Source organism: Hylobates moloch, unplaced genomic scaffold (assembly GCF_009828535.3).
Source record: "Hylobates moloch isolate HMO894 unplaced genomic scaffold, HMol_V3 SCAFFOLD_6, whole genome shotgun sequence".
Classification (NCBI taxonomy): domain Eukaryota; kingdom Metazoa; phylum Chordata; class Mammalia; order Primates; family Hylobatidae; genus Hylobates; species Hylobates moloch.
In genome coordinates, this window is record NW_026652281.1 from 112,920,007 (window position 1) to 112,946,993 (window position 26,987).

At 47.8% G+C, this 26,987-nt stretch overlaps 1 protein-coding gene across 7 annotated transcripts; it reads left to right on the forward strand.

Moving 5' to 3' along the window:
* The first annotated feature begins 17,889 nt into the window (after positions 1 to 17,889).
* On the forward strand, positions 17,890 to 22,655 carry LOC116470464 (uncharacterized). Of its 7 annotated transcripts, none has more exons than XR_009214084.1 (4): positions 17,890 to 18,054; positions 20,478 to 20,894; positions 21,802 to 22,071; positions 22,539 to 22,655. XR_009214084.1 is itself a non-coding variant. In XM_058440681.1 (4 exons), exons 2-3 carry the CDS (start codon positions 20,478 to 20,480, stop codon positions 22,053 to 22,055), a joined length of 621 nt encoding a protein of 206 aa, XP_058296664.1. In that variant the 5' UTR covers positions 17,896 to 18,054; the 3' UTR covers positions 22,056 to 22,095; positions 22,539 to 22,655. The 7 variants fall into 7 exon arrangements, 2 of the variants coding, with proteins under 2 accessions (XP_058296664.1, XP_058296663.1); XR_009214082.1 differs by having other exon boundaries at positions 17,896 to 18,054; positions 21,733 to 22,095; XR_009214081.1 differs by having other exon boundaries at positions 17,896 to 18,054; positions 21,733 to 22,071.
* The last annotated feature ends 4,332 nt before the right edge of the window (positions 22,656 to 26,987 follow it).

Consider the following 26,987-nt stretch of genomic DNA (forward strand, 5'->3'; position numbering starts at 1 on the left):
ATGGTTCAACTATCTGAGGTTCCATACTACCTGCCCCAAGCTTCTTACACTATTAGCAGCACTTTGGGCAAACTGCTAGGCAGTTTGATTGTGTAACCTGACTGGCTGAGGGACCTATGAATTTGTGTGTTTGTAGCAAAAGGTATTTGCCTGCGATTTTTATTTTCTTTCTCTTTTCAGACATCTTGCCACATGTTTACATTTTTTATTATGGTGAACAGGCAGGAACATGGTGTGGAATTGAATCTCATTCTGTAATCTACTAGGATGTGTGGCCTTGGATCTTAGGCAAGTTACTAGTCTCTTCGGAGACTGTTTCCTCACTGGTGAAAGGGAATTTACTAATGGTGCTTTCTTTACAGTATTATGAGGGTTGAATTGAATAACGCATGTAAAGCTTTCAGAACAGTGTCAGGCCTGTAGTGAGGTCTCATGATTGAAACAACAGCAGCAATGACCTCATCATTGTCCGGACAGTCAGGTGATCTTAGAGGGTGCTCTGGAATGCCAGCTTTGTCCTCCTTGTCCCTGGTGTCCAGTCAGGTTGACCTCAGCTCAGCTGTGATGGGCTCAGGCTTTTCACCTCATTTAGCTTTTCCCAGGCAGAGTCCATAGGCCATCTAGAGGGAATGAAACTCTCCACGCTGGCTGCCCATGAGGGGGTCACCCCCAGATAGGGCCAGACCACATGGTCTGATGTTCCTGCATGACCGCTTTGCTCAATACAGAGCCCCTGCCCCTCTTTGGAGAGGCCCGCATGGCTAGGTATCTTCTTGCTGAAGAAGGAGCTAGCCCCTGTGGGCCCCTACCTGAGGGCTCAAAGCTTCCTGACACGAGGCTTTTAGCAAGCTCAATTCCATAGTCTGGCGCCCCAGACTGTGTATTTGCTCTTAAGTCTCTTTAACTCCCCAGTGCGCTGATAAGCTTGAAGACAAAGCCCAACAGTGGGTTTTCATTGGCTAATCAATTCACTATTCATTCAGCTGCTAGAAATTTGCAAAAATCCCCATTCAATGGGAGCTGAAACCATTCCGAATAGTACGAGTGGAAGGGAGTCTGTCTCTCTCTCTCTCACACACACACACACACACACACACACACACACACACACACACACACTCACAGAATGGGGAGGGGGACAGCTCTGATGCATTCCCCTGCAATCCTTTTTCTCTTTTTTTAATTTAAAAAAGGCACAAACCATAGTGCGACAACTGCAATCCTCTTTTTTTTTTTTCACTAAAAAAAAAAAAAAAGACACAAACCACACTGTAAAACCATAACAGAAATGTTGCTTTAATCACTCCTAATCCCATCACTGAAGCAAATCAACTGTTTTTAATCTTCCCTTCCAGGGCCTGCCTGTAAGCAGACATGTTTCTAAACAACTGTAATCATAACACAGTTTTGCATTCTGTTTCTCCCTTATATCTTAACCCTTGCCCTGCAGTCTTCATAGACATCGTTTTTAATGGCTCACTCAATTCCATCAAGTGGGGCTTCTGGAATTTACTTATCAGCCGCCTAGCTGACTATTACATCATTTCCTGAAAGAGTCCAAATTAGCTGGGAAACAAACATCTAGGTGATTTCTATAATTTCTCAATGTTATTGAGCTCTAGAAATACCTGGCCTTAAAAAGCTTCCTTGGGAAAGATATATTATTGACCCAAGACTGGAGCTCTTCTCTGCTTATTTAAATAAATGTCTTTGTTTTCTAAGGAGGCTCAAGCCCAGATCCCTTATACACATGGTTTTGTCTTTTTCAGCAGCACAACCAGAGACTGTCTCTTTCAATGGCTTTTCTCAACGGGAATTCAATTTGTGCTCCATTATCGTCACCACCACCATTATGATCATTTTTCTAAGAGCTGCCATTTATTGAGCATTTTCCCTGTGCCAGGCACTCTAAATATTATTTTTGCATCATTATTTTGTTTAATCCCATTAGTTGCCACTGTTATTGTCCTCAGTTACAAATGAGGAAACTGAGGCTCAAGATGTTGAAGTGGCTTGTCCAAAGTCTAATGGCTCTTAAATGTCAGAGGCTGCCTGCCTCATCCCATCCCACACCTCCTTGGAGCCCCCTCAGGTAGGCGTGAGCCTCTGCGCCACCCAGCTCCTTGAGTGAGGGCCTTTCCTGCAGGGTTGAGTTTGGTCTAAAGCTCCCAAGATGGGCTGCTAAGCCCAAGGTGCTTCCCCACAGTGCATCTCTCTTTGGGTAGAAAAGCCAGCCTTCCTCCACTCCACATGAACGCTGGACAGGACAGTGTGTGCCTGGCTGACAGGGGGACTTGGAGGCCTGTGTCTGGCAGAAGTTGGGGCCCAGAGACAGGAAAAGCCTTGCCTAAGGTCACAGGGTGAGTCATTGGCCCTGATAGGCTATAATCTTGGTCTCTTGACCTATGACCAGGGTTCTGTTCTCCTCGTTGGGAGATGATTTCAATAGACTGCATCTGAAATTGAAGGAGAGGCTTTAGAGTTGGCCAATAGCTCTGCCCTTGGAACAGGCTGGTGCCATCATGTAACCAGACAGCCCAGGGCAGAAACTGGAAAGAAGGCAGTGACTGGCCAGTGTGGTGAACAGAGGTGGAGAAACAGCACAGACTCGGGTGTGTGAGGAACACAGAACAGGGCCCAGCCCGGCCTTGGCTACTGGCCTGCCTGATCAGGCTTATCACAAGAGCTCCTGCCAAAGGGATTTCCTAAAAGGAAAAGGCTTTTTGCTCTTTTGAGTCTTCCACAAATAGTAAAAATCCGAAAGGGACCTTATGATGACCATACCTTTCCTGGGCAGAAGCAGAGACTGCTACAGGAACAGGGACAGCTTTTGCTACTCATTCTTTCAACAGGTATTTATTGAGGCTTTCTGTGTCAGATAATGGGGTTAACTGAGGGAATAAGACAGACAAGCTTTCTATCTTTATGAAACATCTATCTTAGCACAGATAATAAACTAGTCAACAAGCAAGATACTTCCTGAAGACAAGTGACGTAAAGGAGACAGTCTAGGAGGTGTGGCAGAGACTGTGACTGGAGTGGGGGCTGGTGGAGTGGTCAGGGATGGCCCTTCTGAGGAAGTGCAGATCTGGGGCAGAGCACTCAGGCAGGGGAAACAATGCGTGCAAAGGTCCTGAGGTGGGAAACAGCTCAGCAAGTTTCAGGAACAGAAAGGAGGCTGAAGGGACATATTTTATTCTAGGTTCAGCATTAGTGCCATTTAGAGTAAGAGGATTCCTAATCTGCATCTCTCAAATGGCCTCCCTCTCCTTCCTCAAGTTAGCTGTTTGGGCTGTATTCCTCCTTTGCGTCTATAGTCATTACTGTTTCCCCTTCGTGGGCTCCTGTGTTGGCATTCAGCAGTGAGAGGTGTTAGCTATAGCTCTAGGGCAAGCAGTAGCTGTTCTAAATGTCATGCTTCCTCCAAACTTTCAGACCTCTCCATCTGATGGCACGTTTATATCTCAGATAGCTGTGTCCTCATCAGAGGCAGTTAACAGATCAAAATAGCATTTCTTGGACCTTGCAAAGTGACAAATCATGTTATGTTTACCTTTTGGTTACTAGGAGGAATGCTAGGGTTTGCAAAAAAACTCCCCTGTGGTTATTTAATTGGAGAAAGCTACTCTTGTTAATGGCTCTTAGCTAAACACACCATTAGTGCCAGGGGAGATAGCACTGACAAGCTGCGCCTACTCATTGGCTGGTTGCTGATGGACACTGACTGACTCGAGGATCTCCCTGTGAAGCGACAGTGTAACTGTTGCAGGGTTGATCCAGGTGTGCACCACACTTACGACTATAGCCAGAGTCTGGCCCTACCAGGCCGGCAGTGCCTGACTGCACACTGGAGGCCTCTGATGAAGCCCCAGCAGTGTAGTAGCAGGGCCATGTCTGCCAGTTTTCTGGGGACAGTCTCATGCTATGTCCTTTTTATTTTAATTAAGCTTTTAATTTTGAGACCATTGTAGGTTCACATGCAGTTGTAAGAAGTAATACAGAATCTACATACCCTTTACCGAGTTTCTTCCAATGGTAACATCTTGCAAAAGTATAGTACAATATGAGAATCAGAATATTGACCTCCATACAGTCAAATAGAGACATTTCCATTTCCATAATCACAAGGATCCCTCATGTTGCCCTTTTTGGCCTCACCCACCTCCCTCTTGCCTCCATCCCTTCTTAACCATTTGCAGCCATGAAACTATTCTCCATGTCTATAATTTTGTCATTTCACGAATGTTGCATAAATGGAATCTTATGTTATGTAACTCTTTGGATTGGCTTTTCTCACTCAGCATAATGCTCTGGAGCTCCATCCAGGTTGTTGCATGTGTCAATAGTGTGTTCCTTTTTATTGCTGAGTAGTACTCCATGGTATGTGTGTACCACAGTCTGTTTAACCATTCACCCACTGAAGGACGTCTGGGTTATATCCAGTTTTTGGCTACTATGAATAAAGTTGCTATAAATATTCATGTACAGATTTTGGTGTGAACATCTTCACTTCTCTGGAATAAATACCCAGAAGTGCAGTTGCTGGGTTCTCTGATAGTTGCATGTTTGGTTTTTTGAGAAACTGTTTTCCAGAGTGGTTGTCCTATTTTATATTTTCACCAGCAGTGTATGAGTGATCCAGTTTCTATAGATCCTCGCCAGCATTTGGTGTCACTATTTTCAGTTTTAGCCTTTCTGACAGGTGTGTAGTGACATCTCTTTGTGATTTTAATTTGCATTTCCCCAATGGCTAAAGACGTTGAACATCTTTTCATGTGTGTATTGTTCATCTGTATATCCTCTTTGGAGAAATGGGTCTTCTTGTCTTTTGTCCATTTTTAAATTGGATTTTTTTTACTGTTTTTTACATATATAGCCACAGGCTATATATATATGTGTGTGTATGGTAAAAATAATATAGATATCTATGTATGTGTGATAGTAAAAAAAAAACACTCTAAAATACATATATGTGTGTGTACACACACACACATAGAGTCTAAATTCTAGTCTTTTGTCAGATATGTGGTTTGCAAATATTTTCTCCTGCTCTATAGCTTGCTTTTTAATCCTCCTAGCAGCGTATTTTTCAGAGCAAAAGTTTTTAATTTTGATGAAGTCCAATTTATCAGTTTTTCCTTTTAATGATCGTGCTTTTGATGTCAAGTTGAAGGACTCTGCCTTACCCTAGGAAAAGATTTTCTCCTATTTTTTTTCTAAAAGTTTTATAGTGTTTCGTTTTACATTTAGGTTTATGAGCCATTTTTAGTTAATTTACAAATAAAGAGTGAGATTTGGGTCAAGGGTTTTTTTGGCTCATATATTGTCAATTGTTCCAACATCATTTATTGAAAAGACTATCTTCTCTCTATTGATCTGTGTTTGCACTTTTACCAAAAGTCAGTTGGACATATTTGTGTGAGTCCCATTTTTGGGTTCCCTTTTCTATTTCATTGTGTGTCTCTCTGCTAATACCACAGTCTTTATTGCTGTAGCTATAAAAGTAAGTCTTAAAATCAGGGAGAGTGACTCCATTTTATTTTAGCAATTCCAGTTTCTTGCTTCTTTGCCTTTCCAAATTTTAGAATAATCTTGCCTATATCTACAAAACAATTTGCTGGGATTTTGATAGAAATTTTGTGTTCTGTCTTTTAAGGGAATGTGACTGGCCATGCACGGTGGCTCACACCTGTAAACCCAGCACTTTGGGAGGCCGAGGCAGGTGGATCACCTGAAGTCAGGAGTTTGAGACCAGCCTGGCCAACCTGGTGAAACCCCATCTCTACTAAAACACAATTAGCTGGACGTGGTGGTGGGCGCCTGTAATCCTAGCTACTCAGGAGGCCGAGGCATGAGAATAAGTTGAACCCAGGAGGCGGAGGTTGCAGTGGGCTGAGATCGCGCCACTGCACTCCAGCATGGGCGACAGAGGGAGACTCTGTCTCAAAAAAAAAAAAAAAAAAAAGAGAATGTGGCCTTCTATAGCTAGCATGTATTTTGTATTTTTAATAGGTTGAACATTTAAAAATAGCAAAAAAGAACTAAAAACTTCTGTAAATCTATCACAGTGTATACAACCTATATAGACCGCTTTATAATCATCTTTCACCCAACAATATAAGTAAATATGATGACCCTTTTTCCGTGGTGATAATTGTAATTTTAAATCATTTCATACTATTCTCTTGTGTGGATACAGCATCATTTATATGGCTAATCCCTCACTGTTGCATACTTAAGGGTGTTTCTTTTTTAAATTTCTTGTTTGTGTATTTAATTTTTCCTGTCATAGACAAACTGTGATAAATATCTTTAAACCATGTCTCTGAAAACATACTCAATTATTTCCTCAGGAAAAACTTCTTTGAGTGAAATTGCTGGTGCTTTCTTGATTCTTCTGTTTTTCTGATGTCAGATGAAGATCCAGTTCTTTGAAGTGAAACTAGCATTTAGTTATCAGCTCAGGCCACTTTCTACCTCTGACTTGCCTTTCACCTCAATTTCATCCTCTTGGAATTTCCCCTGAACACACACACAAATACACACACACACACACACACACACCCACACACACCCCAAGGCTTCGATAGAGGAGTTACAAGAGATGAGAGCTCCACATTCTCTAAACTCTCTGTTCTTAACATCTTCTTTGAGGCTCTTCCTGTAGTTCAGAGCTCTGTGTCCTACTGCTAACCCCAGATGCAAAACAGATGCGAAATGGGTCCTGTGCTTTACTCTTTTTAGAAGATTTCCCCACACCCTTTCCATGTGCCTAGTAATTCTCTGGGAGCTGCTCTTCCTTTCTGAAAGGAGGTACATGGGGACTTCTGGGGCCCTACTGTAGAGCTTCGACTCCCATTGCCACTTAGGCCCTCTCCACACCCTGAGTAGCATGTGACTATTTTAAGAAAATTCCTTAAGGGCTTCAAAGAGTAATAGGATAGTTTTCTGGGAAGCTTGTTAAAATTCTTGAATGTTTAAGGGATATACACTTTCAAAGAGAGAATGTTTTGTTTGATGTTGAGGAAAGATTTTTTTTTTTTTGTCCCTGGGAATTTAAATAATTTGCTTGACTTTCTAGTGGAAAGACCTCAGTGTTCTTACATTCTGAATGTGGCATTTGTTAGAATCCTCCATGATTGATTGCAGGGAAAATGTGTGTAAATGATTTTGCAATACATTTTTAAACCAAGGGTCATCTGTGAGTTGTCAGCCTAAAAAAGTGGCATCTTGCTTGCATAGGGAAATTTTATTTCTTGGAAGGAAACAGTTACTTAAAATGAGAAATATCAGTTTTAAATGATCATTAATGATGACCCCATGGATACCTTCCAGAAGAAATGGAATCAGTCTACCCCCTTGTGGATAGCTCGGAAAGTACCTCATTTTCCTCACTAAAAGTTACATGTGAGAGTTCTGAGGGAACCACAGGCTATATGAGTTTCCTTCTCATCTAAAAGTAATAGGAAGTACATTTTATATAAAATTTGTGTTAAAGTAACTAGACATATCTTTGTAATAGCTAATTGGCCTTATGACTGGTATTTTTAAATAACACAATAAAAATAAAATGGTGATGTTATACATTCATTATATGTAATATATATTATTTAGTGTTTCCTGTCTCATGTGCTCAGAGCAATGGGCAACTTCATCAGGTAAATCATTCTTCATGTCCCTGCCCAAAGCTCATAAACTGACAGGTGTAAGGTATATAAGGAGGTTGCAGGAAAGAAGCTTTGGGGCTCAGACAGAAGGGGTGATAAATAAAAATCACCATAATCTTGGGGGAGATTACTAGAGTCCAAGTGCTATTCTTATTCTTTATGACTATTCTCTAAATTAATTCCCATAACAAACCTATGCTGTTACTGTTCCAATTTGATATGGTTTGGCTGTGTCTCCACCCAGATATCATCTTGAATTCCCACATGTTATGGGAGGAACTTGGTGGAAGGTAATTGAATCATGGGGGCCAAGTCTTTCCCATGCTGTTCTCATGATAGTGAATAAGTTTCACAAGATCTGATGGTTTTAAAAAGAGGCATTCCCCTGTACAAGCTCTCTCATTTTTTGCCTGCCGCCATCCACTTAAGATGTGACTTGTTCCTCCTTGCCTTCTGCCATGATTGTGAGGATTCCCCAGCCACATAGACCTGTAAGTCCAATTAAACCTCTTTCTTTTGTAAATTGCTCAGTCTTGGGTATGTCTTAGTCAACACCATGAAAATGAACTAATACAGATTTTGGTACTAGTAGAGTGGAGTGCTGCTGAAAAGATACCTGAAAATGTGGAAGCAACTTTGGAATTGGGTAACAGGCAGAGGTTGGAATAGTTTGGAGAGCTCAGAAGAAGACAGGAAAATGTGGGAAAGTTTGAAACTTCCTAGAGACTTGTTGAATGGCCTTAACCAAAATGCTGATAATGACATGGACAATGAAATCCAGGCTGAGGTGGTCTTAGATGGAGATGAGGAACTTGTTGGGTACTGGAGCAAAGGTGACATGTGCCTACAAGGTGAGTATCATTATCTCTGGTTTACAGAGGAGGAAACTGAGGTTCAGAGGGGACCAGTTCAATAAGTGGGGAATAGAGCTGGGACATAAACTGAGATCTTCCGGCCCCAACCAGGGCTCTTTCCAGTACACCACAGGGCCTGCTGTGGAGTTTCACTCACGTCCACGTGAAGAGACCACAAAACAGGCTTTGTGTGAGCAACAAGGCTGTTTATTTCACCTGGGTGCAGGTGGGCTGAGTCCGAAAAGAGAGTCAGTGAAGGGAGATGGGGTGGGGCCATTTTATAAGATTTGGGTAGGTAGTGGAAAATTACAGTCAAAGGGGATTGTTCTCTGGCTGGCAGGGGTGGGGGTCATAAGGTGCTCAGTGGGGGAGATTTTGAGCCAGAAGGAATTTCACAAGGTAATGTCATCAGTTAAGGCAGGAACAGGTCATTTTCACTTCTTTTGTGATTCTTCAGTTACTTCAGGCCATCTGGATGTACACGTGCAGGTCACAGGGGATATGATAGCTTAGCTTGGGCTCAGAGGCCTGACATTCCTGTCTTCTTATATTAATAAGAAAAATAAAACGAAATAGTGGTAAAGTGTTGGGGCAGCGAAAATTTTTGGGGGTGGTATGGAGGGATAATGGGCGATGTTTCTCAGGGCTACTTCAAGCAGGATTAGGGGGCGACGTGGGAACCTAGAGTGGGAGAGATTAAGCTGAAGGAAGATTTTGTGGTAAGGGGCAATATTGTGGGGTTGTTAAAAGGAGCATTTGTCATATAGAATGATTGGTGATGGCCTGGATGCAGTTTTGTATGAATTGAGAGACTAAACGGAAGACACAAGGTCCAAATAAGAGAAGGAGAAAAACAGGTATCAAAGGACTAAGAATTGGGAGGGCCCAGGCCATCCAATTAGAGAGTGCCCAAGGAGGTTCAGCATGGCCCTGCCAGCAAAGATTATTTATTTACTTTGAAAGGGAGTTAAGAGTGGCGGTTTGGGGATAGCACCAGGAGATATCAGCTGTGATGGCTTGGAGAAACAGTGTAAACCAGCAGTGTAAACAAGAGTAGGGCATTTATGAGTAGTTGAGTACAGTGAATAGGAGTATGACTAGACAGAAGATAGTAGGGATGACAAGTTTTTGGGGTGCAGTCCAAGTTGTGCTGGTGTCTGGAATAAGACTGGGGCCTAATAAAAAGGAACATCCATACAGGAGCTCAAATGGGCTGTACCCTGTAGCATCCCAAGGACAGGCCCGAATTCTGAGAAGGGCAAGTAGTAAAAGTATTGTCCAGTCCTTTTTAAGTTGGTGGCTGAGCTTGGTGAGGTGTGTTTTTAAAAGACCATTACTCCGTTCTACCTTTCCTGAAGATTGAGGACCGTAAGGGGTATGAAGGTTTCACTGAATACCAAGAGCCTAAGAAACTGCTTGGGGGATTTGACTAATAAAGGCCGGTCCATCATCGGACTGTATAGAGGTGGGAAGGCCAAACCGAGGAATTATGTCTGGCAAAATGGGAGAAATGACCTCAGTGGCCTTCTGAGACCCTGTGGGAAAGGCTCTACCCATCCAGTGAAAGTGTCTACCCAGACCAGAGGTATTTTAGTTTCCTGACTCGAGGCATGTGAGTAAAGTCAATTTGCCAGTCCTGGGCGGGGGCAAATCCCCGAGCTTGATGTGTAGGAAATGGAGGGAGGCCTGAAAAATCCCTGAGTGGTAGTAGAATAGCAGATGGAACACTGAGAAGTGATTTCCTTAAGGATAGATTTCCACGATGGAAAGGAAATGAGAGGTTCTAAGAGGTGGGCTAGCGGCCTGTAACCTACATGGAAGAGGTTATGAAATGATGACAGAATAGAATGGGCCTGTGAGGCTGCAAGGAGATATTTTCCTTGGTGCAAGAACCATTTGCCTTATGTGGGAAGAGATTGATAGGTGGAAGTTTCAGTGGGGGAGTAGGTGGGAGTGACCAGAGGAGAAGGAGAAAAACTGCCGTGAGGGATACAAGTTGGAAAGCTAGCTGCTTTTTAGCTACCTTATCAGCATAAGCATTGTCCCAGCGATGGGATCTGATGCCTTTTGATGGCCCTTGCAGTGAATGACTCCAGCTTCCTTTGGAAGTAAAGCGGCTTCGGGGAGAGTTTTTATTAAAGAGGCATTAATGATGGAGGACCCATGCATAGTGAGGAAATTTCTTTCTGCCCATATAACAGCATGATGGTGCAGGATATGGAAGGCATATTTAGAGTCAGTATAAATATTGACGCGTAGTCCTTTTGCAAGAGCAAGGGCTCGAGTTAAGGCAATGAGTTTGGCTTGTTGAGAGGTAGTGGAGGGGGGCAGAGTGGTAGCCTCAATGATAGGTGTGGAAGATACTGTAGCATAGCCTGCCTTTGCTGGTGAGTGGCGATTAGGCCTGGTGGAGCTGCCATCAATAAACCAATGTGATCAGGGTGAGAAACAGGAAAGAAGGAAATGTGGGGAAATAGGGTGAATGTCAGGTGGACAAGAGAGATACAGTCATGGGGGTCAGGTGTGGTATCTGGAATAATGTGGGACGCCGGATTGAAGTCTGGGCCAGGAACAATGGTAATTGTGGGAGATTCAACAAAGAGTGAGTATAGCTGAAGGAGCTGGGGAGCAGAAAGTATATGCATCAGGTGGGAGGAAGAAAATAGATTTTGGAAGTTATGAGAACTGTAGAGAGTGAGTTGAGCATAGTTTGTGATTTTGAGGGCCTCTAAAAGTATTAAGGCAGTGGCAGCCGCCACATACAGACATGAGGCTAAAACAGTAAGGTCAAGTTGTTTGGATAAAAAGGCTACAGGGTGCGGTCCCGGCTTTTGTCTAAGAACTCTGACCACACAGCCCTGCACTTCGGCTGTGTGTAATGAAAAGATTGGGATGAGTTAGGGAGAGCTAGTGTGGGAGCAGCTTTTAGGGCTGTTTTTTAAGGAATGGAAAGGGGAGTGGGGAAAGGATTTAGCATTTATGGGGTCAGCTAGGTTTATCTAGGACAGAATGGGTTGTGGAGGGAGGTATTGAGGATAGGAGAGTATATGGGTTTGGCACCATGGGGTGGATAGGCAAAACAATTTGGTTGATAAGGTGCAGATCCTGAACTAACTGGTAAGGCTTGTCTGGTTTTAGGACAGGTAAAATGGCGGAATTGTAAGGAGAGTTTTTAGGCTTTAAAAGGCCATGCTGTAACAGGTGAATAACAGGCTTCAATCCCTTTAAAGCCTGTTGTGGGATGGGATACTGGCATTGAGCAGGGTAAGGGTGATTAGGTTTTAATGGGATAGTAATGGGCATGTGATCAGTTGCCAGGGAGGGAGTGGAGGTGTCCCATACTTGTGGCTTAAGGTGGGGGGATATGAGAGGAAAATGCAAAGGAGGCTTTGGGTTGGGAAGAACGGTGGCAATGAGGTGTGGCCGTAGCCTAGGAATAGTCAGGGAAGCAGATAATTTAGTTAAAATGTCTTGGCCTAATAAGGGAACTGGGCAGGTGCGGATAACTAAAAAAGAGTGCATAAAAGAATGTTGTCCAAGTTGGCACCAGAGTGGGGGAGTTTTAAGGGGTTTTGAAGCTTGGCCGTCAATACCCACAACAGTTATGGAGGCAAAGGAAACAGGCCCTTGAAAAGAAGGTAATATGGAGTTGGTAGCCTCTGTATTGATTAAGAAGGGGATGGACTTACCCTCCACTGTAAGAGTTACCCAAAGCGTCTGTGATGGTCCAGGAAGATTCTGAGGCGATTGGGCAGCGTCAGTCTTCAGCCAACAAGCCAAGAAGATCTGGGAAGGAGTCAGTCAGAGAGCCTTGGGCCACAGTTCCAGGGGCTCTGGGAGTGGCTGCCAGGCGAGTTAGACAGTCTGATTTCCAGTGGGGTCCCGCACACATGGGACACGGCTGAGGAGGAATCCCAGGCTGCGGGCATTCCTTGGCCCAGTGGCCAGATTTCCAGCACTTGAAGCAAGTTCCTTGGGGAGGCAGTCCTGGAGGAACACCTGGCCGCTGCAGTTTAGGCGTTTGGAAGTTCTTATGTGCTGGAGATGTGGCTAGGATTTTGTCTCACAGTGGAGGCAAGTAATTGTAACTTTTCTCTATTATTGTACACCTTGAAGGCAAGGTTGATTAATTCCTGTTGTGGGGTTTGAGGGCCGGATTCTAATTTTTGAAGTTTTTTTCTAATGTCAGGAGCTGACTGGGTGATAAAATGCATATTTAGAATGAGACGGTCAGAAGGCCTAGGCCTTCAGGGTCTAGGGGTGTAAGGTGTCTCAGGGTTGCTGCCAAACGAGCCATGAACTGGGCTGAGTTTTCATCTTTACCTTGGGTAGTTTCTTTAAGTTTGTCATAATTAACAGCTTTGTAAGCTGCCTTTTTAAGCCCTTCAACTAGGCAGGAAATCATGTAATCTCACCTAGCTATACCTGGGGAATCTGCCTGATAGTTCCATTGGGGATCCTCTCAGGGAACTGCACTAATGCCTTCCTGGAGGTCTGGTTCATGGAGCCGGTGGTTGTCAGTGTGAGATTGGGCCAGAGAAAAAACTCTTTCCCATTCATCTGAGGAGAGGGTAGAAGTTAGGATGACATTTAAATCACTCCAGGTTAAACTGTAGGACAGAGTTAGATATTGGAATGCCTGTATGTGTTTAGTGGGGTCTGATGAGAAAGAGCCTAAATGCTGACTGATCTGAGAGAGGTCCGATAGAGAAAAAGGCACATGTACCCTGACTGTGCCTTCAGCTCCAGCCACCTAAGAGGAAATTGTTGGGCAGCTGGGGAAGAGCTAGTCATGGAACCAAACTGTAAGACAGACTGTGTGTGAGGAGGGGAGGTGATAGAAGGATTATAGAGTGGAGGAGCGGAGGCTGAGGAAGAATTGGGACCTGGCTTAGCCTGGCAATGGGCAGCCTGGGGAGGAGGGGAGAGGTCAGATAGGTCTGTAGAAAAGGAAGATTGGAAAGACTCAGTGATACTTGGGGTTGGGACTGAGGAGACAGGAGGGAGGGAAAGAAGGAAGATTTGGGAGGAATTGCATTGGGAACAGAGACTAGGGAGGAAACAAAGTGTGAAAAATGCTTGGATGTAAGGCATCTCAGACCATTTGCCCATTTTTTGACAAAAATTATCTAGGTCTTGTAGTGTGGAGAAATTGAAAGTGCCATTTTTCTGGCCATTTAGAGCCACTGTCAAGTTTGTACTGGGGCCAAGCAGTGTTGCAGAAGAAAATAAGGCATTTAGGTTTTAGGTCAGGTGTGAGTTGAAGAGGTTTTAAGTTTTTGAGAACACAGGCTAAGGGAGAAGAGGGAAGAATGGAGGGTGGAAGGTTGCCCATAGTGAAGGAGGGAAGCCCAGAGAGAAGAGACAGCAGAGACACGGAGAGAAGGAGTGGGGAGTATTTGCCCCTAAGAAAAGCAGAAAAGGGGTAGAGACATGGAGAGAAGGGGTGGGGGGTGCTTGCCCCCCAGAAAAGCGGTGCTTGCCGCTAAGGGTGAAGGACCAAGGCAGGCATCCCCGCGTGATCAGACACCTCTGAAACGTGGGTGAATAATTAAGCAGGCATCCCTGCATGATTAAATACCAAGGGAAGACTGTCTTCCCAAGTCTGTGACTGGTGCCGGAGTTTTGAGTTCCCGGATAAAACGCATCTCCTGTCTCTACTAGAAAAGGAAAGGAACTGAAATTAAGAGAAGGGAGAGATTGAAAGATGGCACCAAGATTGAAAGGAGAAAGGGCTTGAGGGCTAGTGAGAGAGGTTGGAGAAGAGAGTAAAAAGAGGCCGCTTACCTGATTTAAAATTGGTGAGATGTTCCTTGGGCTGGTTGGTCTGAGGACCCGAGGTCGTAGGTGGATCTCTCTCATGGAGTAAAGAGCAGGAGGACAGGGGATTGATCTCCCAAGGGAGGTCCCCGATCCGAGTCACAGCACCAAATTTCACTCACGTCCGTATGAAGAGACCACCAAACAGGCTTTGTATGAGCAACAAGGCTGTTTATTTCACCTTGGTGCAGGCGGGCTGAGTCCGAAAAGAGAGTCACTGAAGGGCGATAGGGGTGGGGCCGTTTTATAGGATTTGGGTGGGTAGTGGAAAATTACAGTCAAAGAGGGTTGTTCTCTGGCTGGCAGGGGTGGGGGTCACAAGGTGCTCAGTGGGGGAGCCTTTGAGCCAGGAGAAGGAATTTCACAAGGTAATGTCATCAGTTAAGGCAGGAACAGGCCATTTTCACTTCTTTTGTGATTCTTCAGTTACTTCAGGCCATCTGGATGTATACACACAGGTCACAGGGGATATGATGGCTTAGCTTGGGCTCAGAAGCCTGACATGGAGGACAAGAGTGGAACCTCTAGCTGAACCCTGACCAAACCCTGCTTTCCTTTGATCCTGAAGGTGAATGATGGTTTAGGCTAAACTTTCAAAACAGAAACTTAAAGTAAGATGGAAACCTGGAAGAGCTTTTTGTTTGTGACTCAGGTGCAGCTTCAGGTGACTCCTTCCATCCCAAGCCTTCCCCTCTGGTACAGGAGGTCTGAGACAGCCTTCTGGAACATTTTGAGAACAGGGCTACTATTCATCTTGAAAGCTGTAATGACTCGGATCCAAAGTGCTGCACCTCCGGGTCACTTTTTAACTTGCCCCGAATTAGTTTCTTGCCTTCCTCTTCAATTCTCTCAACAAACCCAGCCTCCTACTTCGTCAGCACCCAGTGGTGTCTCAAACCTGTGCATGGGAAAATGCCATCCACAGACCAGCGCTGGCCTCGGGCACCCTCTATGGGACCATCCGAGGAGCTCAGCAGAGCGACATCATCGGAAAACCTGACTTGTTCTCTCAGGACCTTGATACTTGGGATTGATGTGTCAATGATCCACGGGGAAACGACACCATCACTATGACTGTGATAGAGACTTTCCTCGATACTCCCAGGTTTCTAGCTACTCTGTCTCCATGCCCTTCCTTCAGGGAACAATTTAATCAGTTCCCTTTAGAGGAATTTCACTTCCTTGGGGAGTGAATCTTGAGCAAAATGATGTAAGGATGCGAAAAGCAGATCAAGCGCACTCATTCCTGTGGCAGGCCCAAGAGGCTGTTGACATGCTCTTGCTACCCAGATGGCCAGGGTGGCCCTGTGTCCTGTCTGTTCAGACTTCCTGTTGATCCTGTTACTACCCTAAAATCTGTTCAATTAATTCTGCTTAGGTTAAGCCAGAGAAGCACAGTTGAGAGGAATGGCCTGCATTCCTCCACACCAGGACCCCTGGGCCCGTGTTTGCAGTTGATGGGAAGAGGTGACATTTGCTGCAGAAGGTGGAGGGATGGGGATGCTGCAGGGCTATCAGGACCCAAAGCATCTCCTTTACTCGTTTTACTCCCAAACTGCCCCTGATAAGGAGGATAGGTGATGACGGGTTTAGTCCCAACTTTTAGTGCTTGCACAAGTTGCTTCTGCTCTCTAAGCCTTGGCTGTCTGAGCTTCTGATCTGTGAGACGAGTGCTCCGGGATCATCAAGGCCCCTTCCAGCTCTGCAGTCCCAAGCCCCACAGGAGGGCCTTGCACACTCAATCCTGAAACACCCAATGCTGACCTTGTAATGATAGTTTGCCTTTCAGATCACAAAATCATAACTGTTTAATTTATGGTGGCTGGGCGCAGTGGCTCATATTTGTAATCCCAGCATTTTGGGAGGCCGAGGCAGACGGATGATCTGAGGTCAGGAGTTCAAGACCAGACTTGCTAACATAGCAAAACCCTGTCTCTACTAAAAATATAAAAATTAGCCAGGCATGGTGGCACACGCCTGTAATCCTGGCTATTTGGGAGGCTGAGGAAAGAGAATCACTTAAACCCCGGAGGCAGAGGTTGCAGCGAGCCGAGATCATACCACTGCACTCCAGCCTGGGCAACACAGCAATACTCCATCTCAAAAAACAAACAAACAAGTTTAATTTATGGACTTGTTATTCATTGTTTTTGAGGTAGGGTCTCACTCTGTTGCCCAGGCTGCAGTGCAGTGATGTGATCATGGCTCACTGCAGCCTTGACTTCCCAGGCTCAAGTGATCCTCCTACCTCAGTCTCCTGCATAGCGGGGACTACAAGTGCTCACCACCATGCCTGGCTAACTTTTTTATTTTTTGTGGAGACAGGGGTCTCACTTTGTACCCCAGGCTGGGAGTTGGTGACTTTTGCAGTGGAAGATGTTGTGTTACTCTTTGCTGTCTCATGGCTCAGGCTTATGCTACAGAGGCTCCTCCTGCCTTCACCACAACTTACACACTCCCTGGCCAGCCTGTGATTCGTCAGGGGTGTTTTCTAATTCTGCTCTCTCTTGATCCAAGGCCCTTTGGCAAAGAGATGACAGACACCTGCGTGCCTCAAGCACTAACATGGAATGGCCTTGCATAGAGTTAGAGCCAAGCTTTCACAAGATGGCAGGCAGAAAAGGGTCAGGGTGTGTCCCATCATCCTGCTGGATTTAGGGCAGGGAGAAATCTGTGCCACTTGACTGTAATCAAGACATATTCAGCATTTTCCATATGTTGACACTTTGCAGATAGTGATGTCACTGTCATGAGTAGTTCTGCCTGGGGAAAACACACATTCCTAAATGCTGACTTCTTTTTTTTTTTTTTTAAACTACCATTGCATAAAGAAAAACGCTGATCTAGCCATATTTCCACACTGAATGGTGTGTTTTCCTTCTGTATATTGCGAAGTCTAGACAGGCATGCAGCAAAGACTTCAGAACATAATTACATGAAAGTGAATGATATAAACAGTTGTCTACTCACAAGTGCGAGTGGCCAGATGAAAGCCCATCTCCAGTGAGCTGTTTAAGAATATTCCTGACAGCTTCGAAAAACAAAGATTATTCTAAATTATATAGACAATCTGAGAAAGCAGATTTCTTAGTGAGCCCACTAGGTCAATATAAATTTGACCCTCAAATGGAAAGAGATTGCTAACAGAATAATGAATCGGCAAGTATACGTGTGTGTGCGTGTGTGTGTGTGTGTGTGTGTATATATATATATATATATGCATTCTTTTTAGACGGTGTCTCGGTCTCTCACCCAGGCTAGAGTGCAGTGGGGTGATCTTGGCTCACTGCAACCTCTGCCTCCTGGGTTCAAGGGATTCTCGTGCCTCAGCCTCCCAAGTAGCTAAGACTACAGGTGCATACCACCATGCCCAATTAATTTTTGTGTTTTCTAGTGGAGACACGGATGTAGATTAAGCTGAATTAAGAGACAGGCGATGATCACACGTGTTGGGTGCTTGGGTGGAGTCTCCATGGCAACAGAGCCATCTGGCTTTCTTGCCTGGCACCAGGCCTTATGACTTCATGATGGAATCTTCTCTCAGCAGGCAGAGGGGGATTTGCCAGGGTAAAGAGGAGGCTGGGAGGAAGAGGCCTGCTGAGGGAGGCTTTGGCTTTTCAGCCAGAGTTTGACAATTAGGCTTCATCATGTCATGATGTGGTGCTACGGCTGACCCCAAAACAGGACGCCGGAAGTGGTGCTCACTAAAGACTGTGAGTGGCATTGTGCACCTGCCGTCTTGCTGAGGCCTCCCAGGGGAGCTCAGAGGACACCTGGCCTCCTTCAATCCAGGACTCACTGTTGAAGTGGAGCCGGGGCCCTGGCAGGAAAGAATGAGCTATGGGAGGGCCGCTGGTCCACCACAGGGAGTCTGTGCTGTCCAGTGCCCACTGGATGGCAGGAAGGGTAGGGCCTTAGGTGAGCCCCCCCGCACACACAGAGTGAACCTCAGCCATGGCAATGGGACCAAGCTGTTCACAGGGTGGTGCTGGGAGAGCCCTCAAGCCTGTGCCAAATCCCTTTATCCCTACAAATGAGCCATCCAGCAAACCTACACGAGTTAGTGTCCTAGGGCTGCCAGAACAAATTAACATAAACTTGGTAGCTTAAAACAACACACATTTATTCTCTCACAGTTCTGAAGCCCAAAATTTCAAAATCAAGGTGTTGGCAGAGTTGTTTTCTTCTTGGGGGCTCAGCAGGGAATCTGTTCCTTCATGCCTCCCTCCTAGCTTCCCGTGATGATGCAATTCTTGATGTGCCTTGGTTTGTGGCAGCATCATTCCAATAGCTTCCTCCATCGTCACGTGACATTCTTCCTGTGTGTCTGCATCCAAATTTCCCTCATAGGGACAAATCATTGGATTTAGCCCCCCCCCGACCCAGTGTGACCTCATCTTAACTTGATTGCATCTGCAAAGATCCCATTTCCAAATAAGGTTACATCCACAAGTGCCAGGGCTTAAGACTTGAATGTGTCCTATGGGGGACACACAACAACATATAATTCACAGCTTCAGAGTGGGTCAGACCTGGGTTCTGCCATTTAGCCTATCCCGTCTCCTTGGCACAGTGAGGTTGGAAAGGCAAGTCTATCCCAGTGGGCTTCCTAAGGATTACCTGAGAGAGGGGACCACAGAGCTCTGCGGAGTGTTTGGGAGTGGTAGAAACTCAGCCAAGATGGCTCTGAGCTGGGTCTCTCGGACTTGGAGGAGGGAGCCTGGTTCCTGCTCACCAGAAGCTGGCAGTCTATGGGCCAGTAGACACTTAACAAGGGGTCCGGCTTAGGACAGGGACCTCAGTGGTCAGGCTGCCTGCAGGGAGTTGGGGGACAGCATGGACCACAAGAGCATGTGTCAGGGGCAGGGACTCAAGGCCCAAGGGCTAGGGTGGGAATCAGAAAGGCCAGGGTGGGAGTCAGGAAGGCTGGGGGCTAAGCCACCATAGGTTCTTCCATGGGACCGGAGTCCACAAGTGGAACAGCCTGGGTACTTGCTCAGGATCAAATGGACCCCTTGCCATGTTCCTGATGGGCTCCGGGTCTGGCACAGTCAACGTGGGAATGAGCTGGCTTTTCACTCTCTGGTACTCTGGGCCATGTGTCCCCTCTGGGCCTGGGAAGTAATTCCTCATTCTGCTTCTCCACCCTCTCCCCAAGATGTGACTTCTCCCTCCTATCACCGTGGAGTCTGATAAAGACTTCGTCCCTGGCCAAGGTGTTCTCTTTTTGTCTACCTCTTTCCTTCCCTCCCACCCTTCTTTCCTTTTTTCCAATACTTGGTATCTACCATATGCCAGGGTTTTTCTAGGCCTTCGGGACACAGAAGTGATCTAGACAGATGGGCCTTGCCTTGGTGGAATTTGTAACTTACAGGATGAGAGATATTAATCAAGAAACCACACAGTCAAATATTTCACAGCAGAGGAATGGGTGCTCTGAATGAGGGGTATGAGGGTGGCAGCAGTCATGAAGAAGGTGATGCCACTAAGCCAGGGACATAAGGGAAGTGACCTTAGCCAAGTGCTGAGGAAGTCACCACCTAGGAGAAAGGAGAGGGAAGAGACTTTGGGCAGAAGCATTAGCCCATGCAGAGCCCCCATGGTGGGAGGATGCTTGGCGAGTTAGATAGACCAAGAGAAGGCCTGTGTGGCTGGACTAGACAGAGTGAAGGGACTATGAGTTGGATTGAGAGCCAGCAGACTAGTTGAAAAAGTGTCAATTGAGTGTCTGTTATGAACATGAGGCACCAGAGAGATAAGACCACCCCACACGTGAAGAAGGCCGACCACACAGCCCAGGAAGAGCATTCCAGTGATGAAATGATCTGGAGTCGCCCTGCAGGGAGGCTGGGGCTGGGAAGGCTCTTCTGGGCTGAGAGTCCAGGAGCAGATCTTGGCACAGGCTCTAAGGGAAGGCCAAGTTTGGTATGACTTAGGAATGGCAAGAAGGCCTGTGTGCTTGAGCAATCTAACCATGGTTGTGGCCCACTGCTGGCTTTTCACAGAGGAGAGCCATGGTCAGGTTTGGGCTTTGTAAGACCCCTCTCGCCTCCATTGTAGGCAGGGACTGGGGACAGAGCTGGTGTGGTTAGGAATTCAGGGTGCAGTAACAGATGGAACATCCTTCTCTTCTCAGATGTGTCAGAAGAACTGTGACGCTGAATCTGGAGCTCTAACCTCTCCTAGCCTCCTGGAGGAGGATGACCCAGGGCCCCTGTCCTCCCAACAGCAGGCCACCAGTTCAAGGGACAAGAAGCCCCTAAGCTCCCTCCACCTTTCACATAGAGCCCAGGTGGCCTTGGAGTACCTGCCTTTCTTCTGCACCTATGGGTGCCTCCTGGAAGAGGAGGGGTTGGTCCTGCAGCCCGAGACATGGCTCCAGGAGGACTCAGAACTGCTCAGTGGGTTCTTCCCTTACTACCGCTCTGAGGAGGAGAGTTTGTCCAGCCTGGCCCTTCCTGGCTGGTCACACAGGGGCTCCCAAGATCTGCCCACTGAGAAGGAGGCACAGGCTGGCAGCTTCTGCAGGACAACAGTCAGGGACGAATGCTCTGTGAGTTGAGGAGGCCATAGAGGGTGGGGGGTGCAGCACAAGGCCCCCGCATCCTTCAAACCTCTCTGTCCTGGGGCCCAGATTCTAACAGGCCCCTGGACAGGTCCCTGTCAGGCTGCTGCAGCTCTTGGAGCAAGGTGTCACTGGTTGGGAGCACAGAGACTGCAGGAAGACTGTCCTGTTCAAGCCCAGCTTGACCACCTGCTAGGAGAGCGGCCTGGGGAATGTGGTTTCCTTATAAAAGAGAGAACAGCAGCAGCAACGATAGAGCCATTGTGAGAATTACATACAACCACGTACCTAAAGTGCTAAGTGTGATGGTGAGCTCACAGAAACATTTATTTGGTCCTTATGACTGGCTAGGCTCTCAGACAAATGTTTCATTAGCATCCTCTCATTTAATTCTAATAGTAATCCTATAAGATAAGCCGTGCTATTATTCCCATTTTATGAATGAGAAAATGAGTCTCAGAGAAGTTAAGTGACTTGGCCAAGGGCACACAGCTAGCAAGTAGCAAACCTGGGATTTGACCTGAAGCTTGTGATCTATAACATTCCTAATCACCACCATGCAGCTGGGCACTGTGGCCCATGACTGCAAAGACAGAGGAGGCAAGGCGGGTGGGTTTTAATCCCAGACGCACCCCTCCCAGCAGGGTGCCCTTGGATGGGTGAGTGACATCGCTGAGTGCTTCCTGGGCTGTAGAGCACACCTGGGCCTGTCCTCTTCTGGGACTACCACTGCGGTGTTGCAGGCACAGGCTGGTCCCGGGTATCTGGGCCTGAACCTGGGAGGTGGGCTTGCATCAGGCTGACCCTCCTGTTCCTTCGTACCCAGGCTGTCTCGGCACACTCGGACCTCATCTCTGGGTCCCCACACTCACTGGCTTGCTGCCCCGTCCTGCAGGTCTCTGCAGGGTTCCCCCATGACAGTGACCGGGATGCCCCTCTCTCCAGGGACCATGGTCTTTATGCCCCAGGATTTGTGCATACTACAGAACCCCTGAGGAGGGGCTACACACTAGCCCTGGGCCTCCTGCCTCTCCATCTGGGATCCAGGGGCCCTCAGGGTCTGCCCAGGGCTGGTGCAGTCACATCACGGGGAAGCTGGAGCTGACTGCAGCGGAAGCCACTGGAGAGCAGGCCCCCAGCACCCACTGACCATCGAGGGATGAAGGTGATTCGGGGGAGGCTCACAGAGGTCAGTCAGTTTGCCCTGGGACCAGAGCTGGCCTGGGACCCTGGCACTCAGGCCTGTATTCTCTCTGTCTCAGTGCCCATGACCATGGATGAGAGGCATCCTACCCCCCTTGCCCAGCAGAGCCAGCAGGAAGAACCCAACCCTTGGCAGATTCTCCCAGCCCCTCAGCCCACCAGGCTGCTCCCTGCCAGCATGAGGTGTCCCACTCCACAGGCCTAGGGTTTGCCTTTCTCCTCAAGCAGCAGAGGGGAGAAACTCAACCTGTGCCCCACGTTCAGCCACTCCACCCCCAGGAAGAGACCCATCCCGCCCTAGGCTGCCACCTTCCTGTTCTCCTAGCTGGAAAAACTGCCACATGAGAATTGAACAGCCACACCAAAAGTGGCTTTGGAGAGAAGTGTCCATCTTTCCAGCACTCTGACCTCAGACCATTCCTTTTGTAGCCTGACCCAAGCTCAGACAGAGGAAGCAGGAGCCACCTGAACAACTGAAGGGTGCAGACACCCAGAAGCTGGTTTTGTAAATAAATCATGCACCTTGGAGCTGGTGCACTAATTGGATGCTTTGGAGTAATACTTGCAGCTTCCATTTATTAAGCATTTACTTGGTATTAGGCACTTTACAGAGATCATCTCCATAATCATTGGGTGTAGACACTGGTGTCATCTCCATTCTGCAGCTGAGTAAACAGGCTAAGAGATGTTACATAGGGTGCCCGAGCTCACACAGCTAGCAGACAGCCAGGAACAGTGGAGCTGGGATTCACACCAGCTCTGTCTGACCTCGGGCAAAGTGCTTATGCACCTCCTCGCTACATTCTTCCTCAGTGGGTCTATGCATAGCAAGAAATGAGCCAGGTGCTCCCCTAGACCCAGGCCTCCCCTAGACCCATCTCGTTCTCTCTTTTTCCTCATTGCCTCTGCACCTTTCCTTCCCCTGCCCCTGCCCTTGGGTAGAGCGGGTAAGCATGGTGACTCTGCATGTGTCTGCTAGGCCCTACCTCCTTGGACCTTGTGGACCTGTTTTCTGGTGCTCCAGCCCAACCTCCAACCCCAGGCCCACCTGGCGCATGGCTGAAGCACACTGGGATTTTGAGAGTATGTGCTCATCCCACCTACTCCGGGACCAGACACTTAGATGTTGATTCCTGTTTGAAACTCCTTTAGTGCCAGCCACACTGGCATGTCCCACGTTCACAGCCTCTCTGTCCCGTGGCGCTGGTTTTATGTCTCCTCCCCGGGTGTGGGTTCTTTGTTTGCTTTGACGCTCAAACACCTCTGACCCCTGGATCCCTGCTCTTCCACACAATGGCTGCTTGTCTGGAATGCCCTCGCCTGCTCACATGCTTCCTGAGGATGAGGACTTTGAGAAGGAGAGAGAAATCAATGGGTCACACTAGAGTTACATCAAAGAAATTCTTTTTAGAAAATCTATTTTTTACTATTTCCAAGGCACTCCTATGACTTCCCACTGGGTTTGGGGATTTGGGGTTTGGAGTATGATGGGAGTATGAAGAAATAAAGGTACCCTTGCCAGGAAAACTCAGCTTTGTTCTTGGGGTGAGGCAATTGGACTGTTCCCTTTATTTTCCACAGGGCTGGAAAACTCTTCCCGACTCCCCTTGCATTCTCCCACCTGGCACTGCTCAGGCGGTTCCCTCTGCCTCTGTGCCCTTCTCCACTACTCAAAACTTAGCTTGTCTTTTTAGTTCCAGCTTAAATGCTGCTCCTTCCCAAGACTTCTGGGTTCTGCCCTCCAAATTTCCTATGGTCCTTCCTGGCCTCTATTTGAGGTCAGGCCTGATGTGAGGTTTATGGGTCTCCCCCAGCGCAGCAGCTGACGTTTGATGAGTGCATGACAGAGGAGACCGCCACATGGCAGAAGATGGAGTAGGCTGTCCCCAAACACTGGCTCTTCTGTCACTGTCAGCACTCAAACTCCTCCGAGTCCCAGGAAGTTTAGCATATAGCAGGCGCTCAGCCAGGCTTTCAGATGGGAACTTGACAGCAGCAAGCAGCAGTGTCTCCTCCTACACTCCCACAGAAACCCCTTGATTCCAAACCTCTCCAGCCTGGGCTACCTGGTCCAGTGACCTGCCTGGCCTTCAGTCAGACGGACAGCAGCATTTCCTGTTCTCAGATGTCCAAGAGCCAGCCTCAACCCGCAGGATGACGCTGATGGAAAGGAAAAGGAGCACCTACGAGTTTCAAGCTGATATCTCCGTGGCCCAGAATTTCAGACTTCTGTGGACCCACAGGACCTGTCAGGGAAGAAAGCATGGAGGGCAGCCCAGGGCACTGGGATGGTATTGGGGAAGAGATGTTTTCCCTCTGATTCAACTGTTGCAGGAGTCCTATGAATGTGACACAGTTGGACAGTGTTAGTACCATCACACTGATAGTGGAGAAACTGAGGCAGAGAAGTTAGGGCATTTATGCAGAGGGGTGGGGGTGGGGGCAAGGGTCTTTGGGAAAGTCACTTCTACTTCCCGAGTCTTGGCCAGGAGGCAGCACTTTTTTTTAATAGCATGGACCCTGGGGTCAAACAGCAGGTGTGACTTCATCATCCTCCACTGACTGCTGTGTGGCTTTAGAGAAACTGCTTGACCTCCCTGGGCCTCATTCTTCTCACCTACCCAAGGAGGACTTGCCTCAGAGAATTCAACAAGATGGTGTAAACAGAGCATGCAGCACTGGGCCAGCTCGGAGCCCTGAGGTGGAAGAAAGCCTGGGACATTCAAGGCTTCGATAGATGTACACAGGTACAGAGACTGGGGTGTCACCTCCCATCCAAGCACACAGCAAACACCTCAGATGGGTTCTCATCAAGCTCCTCAGAGGTTTGCTGTGGCACCTCAGACTCCACTCTGAGCCTCCTGGACCAGCATCTCCTCCACGGCCCACACGTATACTGCGTGTGGCTCTCTGCCAGCCAGTGCCAGGGAAACCGGGCCAGGAAACTATCCAGAACGGGCGGCCACGCTTGTCTTTCCGCCCGAGAGCCTCAAGTGCTGTGCAGCAGCGCCCTCTCCTGGCGCATCTTGATGAGACCTCCGCAGCTGATATCCCTGTGGCCAAGAATTGCAGACTTCTGCGGTCACCACCTAAGAGGAGATGGTTCTTACCTTCCAAAAAATAGAGGAAGAATTAAGGCCTGGACTTTCCCAATATGCCCAGAGAGGCAGCAGCAGCACTGGGACCAGAGCCCAGGCAGCCTAGCCTTCCCGCCAGCTGCTTCACCTCCTCACTTCACAGCCACTTACCTCTATTTCTTGACTGCCAGCCTCAAGCTGAATAGGTGATGGGCCAGATTCAGTCTGCACATACCTTCTCAAAGTGCCATCACCAAAGGAAGAAATCCTGCTCCCAATGAGAAGCTCGAAAATCGTGTGCTCCTTTTCCTTCCCATCAGAGTCAGGGAGGGAGCTCAGAGCTCCCACTGTCTGAGGCCAGTGCAGGAACGATGCAGCTGGGGCAAACACTCAGAGAAAGACGGCACAAGCCTGCGGTCCTGTTTCATTAATCCTTTGAACTCAGTCCTGAGTAATTGCTGTCTGCCTGCTCTGTGGCAGAGCCCGAGAATGTCATGGTGGCAGGTAGGTCAGACGGGTCCTATCTACCTTCCTGGAGCAACCAAGCATTGCACAAGGACCGAGCGGCATGCTGAGAGTTGGAAAAAGAAGCAGGGGTGCCTTGAGAGAGGGCAACGAGGTCTTGACCTCCCATGAGGGGCTTGGGGAGGCCTCCTCATGCAGAAGACGCTTTGGCATAGATCTGAAGGAGGTAGGAGTTGGCTATGAGAAGGGCAGGGAAAGGGAGCTGCAGGCAGAGGAAGTGATCAGTGCAAAAGCTCTGTGGGGGAAATGTGGCTGGTACCTTTGAGGGCCTGAAAGAAGCCGGGCTTCTGTGATGCTCCAGGAAAGGCCAGGGAGAGTCCTCATACCCGGGAGTGATGTGGCCACCTCTTCAGCTCTGTCTTGTACCCAGACACCCTCCTTGTCTGCCAGCCACCGGCAGGACCTTCAGACTTTTCCCCATGTCTCCCCATTTAAGGCCCAGGTGACTGAGCAGTGACTGCCCATCAGGCCTGCGCCAGGCTCTGCAGGTCCAGTGCAGAATGAGGCAGTACCCTATTCTCAGTGGGCTCACAGTCTGGATGGGAAACAATCAACCATTGAGTCTGACAGCAGTGATACAGATATGCTCAGAATATTCAGGAAACACAGCTGAGAGCTAGCGGATCCCATGTGGCATAGGGTGATGAGAAGGCCTTCAAGGAAGGCCTGTCAGGAGGTGACAGCTGAGCTGAGTCTTAAAGAAGAAGGGGGCAGGGGTTGGGCACGGGTTAGCCAGGGGAGGAGGGAGAGGGTGTTCCTCGCAAGGGAATAGCACGTGCCCAGTCACACACATGCACAGAATGTGAGACATTGAGGTGCAAAGTGGAAAAGCAGCCAGACCTAGTCCCACTGAGCTACACACATCATACTGGGGAATTGGAATTTATGCTCAAGATCACAGAAAGTCATCAAAGTTCACTAAACTGAGCAGATTCAAGGTTTCAGAAGCTCACTGGGGCAGCAGCTGGAAGGTGGACACAGGACTGGGGCAGAGGGACCCAGGAGCCCGTGTCCACTGTGATCCAGGCAGGGCAGTGGCACAGGGCTGGGCTAGCCACATTCAGAGACACCAATGAGGGCTGGGTGTCATTGAGGGGATGGACACTTGGGACTTTGTGGCTGGTGGGATAAGACCTTGGGAGAGAGAAATGGAGGATGGCGTCCAAGGTTCTGTTTTGGGTGGCCACTGGGTGGAGGTGTGTTTCTCTAAGTTGAAGAGACACTGGAGGAGGAAGAGAGAGTTCATCGAGGGATGTGCTAAGATGACCTGAGCCAC

Coding starts and splice junctions, on each gene's coding strand:
- LOC116470464 (XM_058440681.1), top strand. CDS start 20,478: ATGTGTCAGAAGAACTGTGACGCTGAATCTGGAGCTCTAACCTCTCCT. Junction 20,895..21,851: donor CAGTCAGGGACGAATGCTCT/GTGAGTTGAGGA, acceptor CCCTCTCTCCAG/GGACCATGGTCTTTATGCCC.